Genomic DNA, 5423 nt, shown 5'->3' on the forward strand with positions numbered 1-5423 from the left:
GTTGTTTCATAGGGTCAGGCATTGTGCTTCACAATGTTGGGGTAAGACAGAATCCTGGCTCTCCACCAGCTTCCAGTCTTAGAAAGGGAGGCAGAAATATGAGGCCATAACCTCATCATGATGTGTGAGTCTCTCCTTTGCTAAAGAACCAGTAGGCACCCCACTGCCTCTATGGTGGATATGGCCCAAACTGGGTAGTTGGTACTTTAAGCCCTCCATGATTGGCCTCAACCTGAGTTTCAACTCTCTCTCTCTCCATCAAGAGTCACCAGCAGCATGCCAGTCACCCTAAGCTAGTCCCTGTTTTTAGAGTTTGTCTTATTCTTTCCCACCTCTCTGTTTTTTCAAACTCTTCCTTCTTAGAGCCAAGCCCTCCCTCTGTCCCCCGCTTCCCTCTTTTGTCCTGTGAAATCCTTTGCCTGAGGTCCTTCTAGATCCCACTCGGATAGATGAATCAAGTCCTGGTGTGTAGGAGAAGATCTAGCACCCCACCAGACACTAATTTGCTGTGTCCTCGCTTGCAAGCTCCCTGTCCGCCCCTCTCTGTCCCCTGCCTCAGGCCTCATCCTCTTCTTGCCCAATGGGGTGGGAGGTTGTTGGATTTTATTGTACTATTTACTTCAGACAGTTAGCAGCCTGACTACCAGGATCCGAATTAATCATACAAACCAGGGCCAAAGCTGCGTTTTTCTGCCTTGTAACTCCCTCCAAGTGGACATAAAGTCCTGCAACCAGCCCCAACCTTCCTTTTTCACGGTCCCTCCTTCCCCTAATCTTCACCTAGAGATGGGGGCGGGTGGGGATGGTGGTTGGTGTGGAGGGTGGGGAGGAGGAGGGGTGGCGATAGGACTTGGAAGAGCTGGAGGCTAGGCCCAGGCCCACCCAGCTCACAGTCAGCTCTTGGCCTCACGGGTCCAAACCTAGTGCTGTCCCACGAAGAGTCCCCGGGTGGGGGAGTTGGGAGTGGCGGACTAGACGACAGAACGGGCCTCTTCTGAAAGGAAAGAAAAATACCTTCCTTGGAAACAAACGTGTGTGTGTTTATTTAAAAACAAAACCGCTTAAAGGAGCCGCTCCCTCCCCCACAGGTCCGGCCACCGCTGGGAGTTTGCACGGAAGCGGGACAATTTTGAGTGGGAGGGAGTCGCCAACGCCCCACAAAGTGCTGCCTTCTCTCGGAACCGCTCGCCCGGGCCCCGCAGGCTCCAGGCCCCCAGCTCCGGGCCTTGGCCCGGCGCGCAGAAGACGCGGCCAAAGCGGGGGGATAACACTGGGGCGGCCAGGGCCCCGCAGCGCCAGCGGAGGCGCAGACTCCCCAGTCGCCCGCCTCTCCCAGCCCCGGGGCCTGGGCCGTCAATCACGCTCGGCCGGCCCCGCCCCTGGGCTGCAGCGGGTGACCAATGAGAGCCAAGCTCCGCAGCGATGAGCTCAGTCGGCTCGCTTCCCATTGGGCGGCTATATTAAGAAAGTGGCCGAACTCTTTAAATAGCGGGCACTAGGGCCGCAGCCCGCATCTGCCACCGCAGTCTGTATGTAGTCGAGGGCTCTCCTGTACCCTGTGCGAGATCTATAGAAACCGGGGAGGGGACTAGGCCGGCTCTGCTGTTGCAGCCACCGTTTGCGCACAAAGGCGCGGACCCCGGGCTCGGGACGAGAAGAGCGGCCACCGCCCGGGAGCAGCGCGGAGACGCCCGGCGCGCCCTATGCCCCCGCGCCCCCGCCGCGGCAGCCGGAGCGCACCGAGAGAACGCGCCATCGCGGGGCCCGGGTGCAGCTAGCGACCCTCGCCCCCGAGCGCGCAGCCCGAGGTGAGCAGTGAGCGGCGAGCGGGACGGCAGCGAGGCGTTCGCGGGCCCCCTCCTGCTGCCCGGGCCCGGCCCGCTCATGGCGGCCATCCGCAAGAAGCTGGTGGTGGTGGGCGACGGCGCGTGCGGCAAGACGTGCCTGCTGATCGTGTTCAGTAAGGACGAGTTCCCCGAGGTGTACGTGCCCACCGTCTTCGAGAACTATGTGGCCGACATCGAGGTGGACGGCAAGCAGGTGGAGCTGGCGCTGTGGGACACGGCGGGCCAGGAGGACTACGACCGCCTGCGGCCGCTCTCCTACCCAGACACCGACGTGATCCTCATGTGCTTCTCAGTGGACAGCCCCGATTCGCTGGAGAACATCCCCGAGAAGTGGGTGCCCGAGGTGAAGCACTTCTGCCCCAACGTGCCCATCATCCTGGTGGCCAACAAGAAAGACCTGCGCAGCGACGAGCACGTCCGCACGGAGCTGGCCCGCATGAAGCAGGAACCCGTGCGCACGGATGACGGCCGCGCCATGGCCGTGCGCATCCAAGCCTACGACTACCTCGAGTGCTCGGCCAAGACCAAGGAGGGCGTGCGCGAGGTCTTCGAGACGGCCACGCGCGCCGCGCTGCAGAAGCGCTACGGCTCCCAGAACGGCTGCATCAACTGCTGCAAGGTGCTATGAGGGCCGCGCCCGCCCTGCCTGTCCCTGCCGGCGCGGCTCCCCCTCTCGGGCCCGACCCCCCACCCCGCACCTCGAGCCCGAAGAAGGGGAGACCCGCGCCCCCCAAGGACCCCACCGGCCCGGCACCTGTGACCCGGCGGCTCTGGCTCTGGCGCCGGGAATCGGCGTGGGAGGCACGGGGCGCCCCCTTTCCAGTGTCTGTGTGCGTCCGGCTGTGTTGGAGAGGCCCGGTCGCCTCCTGAGTGCCAAGGGTCCCCCGAGCACCCTTTTCTGAGGAGCCAAGCCTCTTCAGAGTGTGTGGCTGTGTGTTTGTTCCATTCCCCCGCCCCACTTTCACCCGCCCCCGCCTCCGGTCCCCGGAGAAGAGCTTGGCGCCGGGGTGCAGCCGCGCCCCATCAGATGTTCGCCCAGAACGCAGCGAGCGCCTGCTATCCCTTGTCTGTACCATAGACCGCGGGAACTGCGGGAGGGGAGGGCTGGGGAGGATGGGGTGTTATATAAATATAGATATAATTTTATTTTCGGAGGTGGGATGGTGTATTTAATGGTGGTGGTGCGTGGAGTGACAGGGCGCCGGAAGAGCCCCGGCCCAGCCTGGGTCGGGCGCCCATCCAAGCATGAACAGGACTTGGCCAGCTTGCCAACCCCTGGGGAAGACATTTGCAACTGCCGTGGGGCTGAGAGGACACAGCTTCCAGACTCTGTCGGATCCTGCGGGCCAGCCCCAGGCGAACCCCTCACCGGGCCCCGGGCAGGAGGACGGAGAGAGTGCTTTGGGTCGTTTTTTGCCATAAGCGAACTTTGTGCCTGTCATACAAGTGGAAATTGTTCGGTCCAAGAAACTGATGTTATTTGATTTATTTAAAAGCTAAAACTTTTTTTTTTTTTTGAAAGAATTCTTTGCACAATTGTTTTATTGTTTGACACTTAATGCTCTGGTCATTTGCATAAGACAGCATTCTGACCACCCTTGTACGCTGTAACCTCATCTACTTCTGACGTTTTTTTTTTTTAAAGATGATGATGACTTTTAAAAAACAAGAAAAAGAAACCACTAATTTTTGTTTTGTTTTCTTGAAAAAGTGGCAACACTGTTTTGCGATTTTATTTGTGCAGGTATGCGCACTATTTTGATAAAGGGCAGTAACAAGTATTGGGACCTATTTAACTCCCCCCTCCTTTTTTTTTTTTTTTTCTTCACAAGGCAGTCTCGAAAGCTATGTGAAATTTTCTCTGCATCTCTGTACAGAGAATGAACCTGCCCCTAGTCTCTCCTTTCTCACCCTCCCTTCCCCACCCAGTGGTACTTCTACTAAATTGTTGTCTTGTTTTTTTATTTTTTAAATAAACTGACAAATGACAAAGTGGTGAGCTTATGATGTTTACATAAAAGTTCTATAAGCTGTGTATACAGTTTTTTATGTAAAATATTAAAAGACTATGATGACATTTATAAAATGGCTCCTGTGATTCAATAGTGTGTAAAAATTTATCCTCTTGAATTTGGGGCACAGGGAGACTTCTGCTAGGCGAGATACTTTCTTGCCACCACTCCATTTCCCTGATAGTGTTTGTGGTAGATGAGGCTGAAATCCCTGGGGGGATGTGTGGGGTTTGGGTCGCCATGGGAGACCAGTTACTCCTATCCCCATCCCAGAGGAAGATGATTCGGATACCCAGGCACCCAGTTCCCAAACCTTGGACCTGATGTGTATTGTCTGTATGTCTTTAAAAACACTGTGTCTAAGTCTGTGGGGCCTTTGCTTCCTACCCCTTGAAACTTGAAAAGTTGTCATCTGTGCATTTTAAATTTAGGTAACTTTTTTTTTTTTTTTTGGTTAATCACAGGTGTGGGGCCCGAGCTCTCCGTCTAGGAGGCTGGTTATGGATTCCCTTCACATCCTCAAAGGGTTCCACAGCACCCTGTAAGATTGTAGATTGTTACTTTTGTGGCCAGAGCTCGGGGGGGTAGAAGCGGGGGAGGGCCCAAATCCTGACCCGATCCTTCGATCATTGAACTTTCATCTGGGTGTGTGTCTATTAGGAAGCTAGAATGCAGTATTCTAAGTTCAGAGACTGGCCACGTAATGGACAGAACACTGGATGTTTGGGGTGGCTGTTATTTAAAGTTGGGACAGCCACATTTTGAGATTTAATCAGGATGAGCTCCAATTTCAGACACTCAGTCAGCTGCAGGGGGTCTCAGAACCGGTGGGGACAGGGGGCAGGGCAGAGTTTTACTTGGAGACCACATTAAAATCCTGTTCCAGGCGTTGGGACTCAAACCTGCCTGCTCTCTGCAGCTGCTAGGGAAAGTGGCTAATAGTGCCCCCCTCTCCCAACGACCTGAGATGTGTGGGTTTTGTTTTTGGAATCAGCACTTTCTGGCTTTCTGGCACTCAGGGGCAGAGAGCAGAGACGGAGAAGTTTCCTTTTGAAGTCATTCCCTTCAAAGCTTGAGGCTTCAATTCCCTGTCTTTCCCCAGACTCCCAAGGGCTTTTGTTGTGTGAGGCAAACCTGGTTGCTGGTGACTTTTCCCCCACTTCAGCCTGACCAGAGCAGGGCCTCCCACGCCTCCAGGCCCATCAGCCCACAAAGGGGAATCGACTGGGTTTCTCTCAAGTAAAGAGTGGGAGAGGGTCCACCCAAACTGGCTTCTTCTCTGAGCCACTGCTTCGCCCCCCTTCCTTGGCCCCTCGGCCCCACTCAACCTCCATCCCCAGAGCCTACTTTCTCTTCTCCCTTTTAAAGACAAAACTTCCCATAGAAAAACAAAATGTTGATTTGCAGGTTTTACAGCAAGCAAATCCTTCTGTACCAGGGAGTGCAGGACTCTGTGGAGAAGAGCTCAGGCTTGGGCTCACTGCCCAGGACTCAGCTTTGTAACCAGCCAAGAGCCTGGAGACCCAGCCCTTTGAAAGGGCCTTTTCTGGGTTTCCTGCCTGCT

General features: G+C 55.5%; 1 protein-coding gene across 3 annotated transcripts; it reads left to right on the forward strand.

Annotated features, from left to right (window-relative positions):
• Positions 1–1526: 1526 nt before the first annotated feature.
• RHOB (ras homolog family member B) lies at positions 1527–3928 on the forward strand. 3 transcript variants are annotated; one of them, XM_044918622.1, is made up of 2 exons: positions 1527–2040; positions 2293–3928. In XM_044918622.1, exons 1-2 carry the CDS (start codon positions 1885–1887, stop codon positions 2473–2475), a joined length of 339 nt encoding a protein of 112 aa, XP_044774557.1. In that variant the 5' UTR covers positions 1527–1884; the 3' UTR covers positions 2476–3928. The 3 variants fall into 3 exon arrangements, with proteins under 3 accessions (XP_044774557.1, XP_044774556.1, XP_021553072.1); XM_044918621.1 differs by having other exon boundaries at positions 1527–2013; positions 2074–3928; XM_021697397.1 differs by having other exon boundaries at positions 1527–3928.
• Positions 3929–5423: the final 1495 nt, after the last annotated feature.

This window comes from Neomonachus schauinslandi, chromosome 10 (genome assembly GCF_002201575.2).
Source record: "Neomonachus schauinslandi chromosome 10, ASM220157v2, whole genome shotgun sequence".
NCBI classification, from domain to species: domain Eukaryota; kingdom Metazoa; phylum Chordata; class Mammalia; order Carnivora; family Phocidae; genus Neomonachus; species Neomonachus schauinslandi.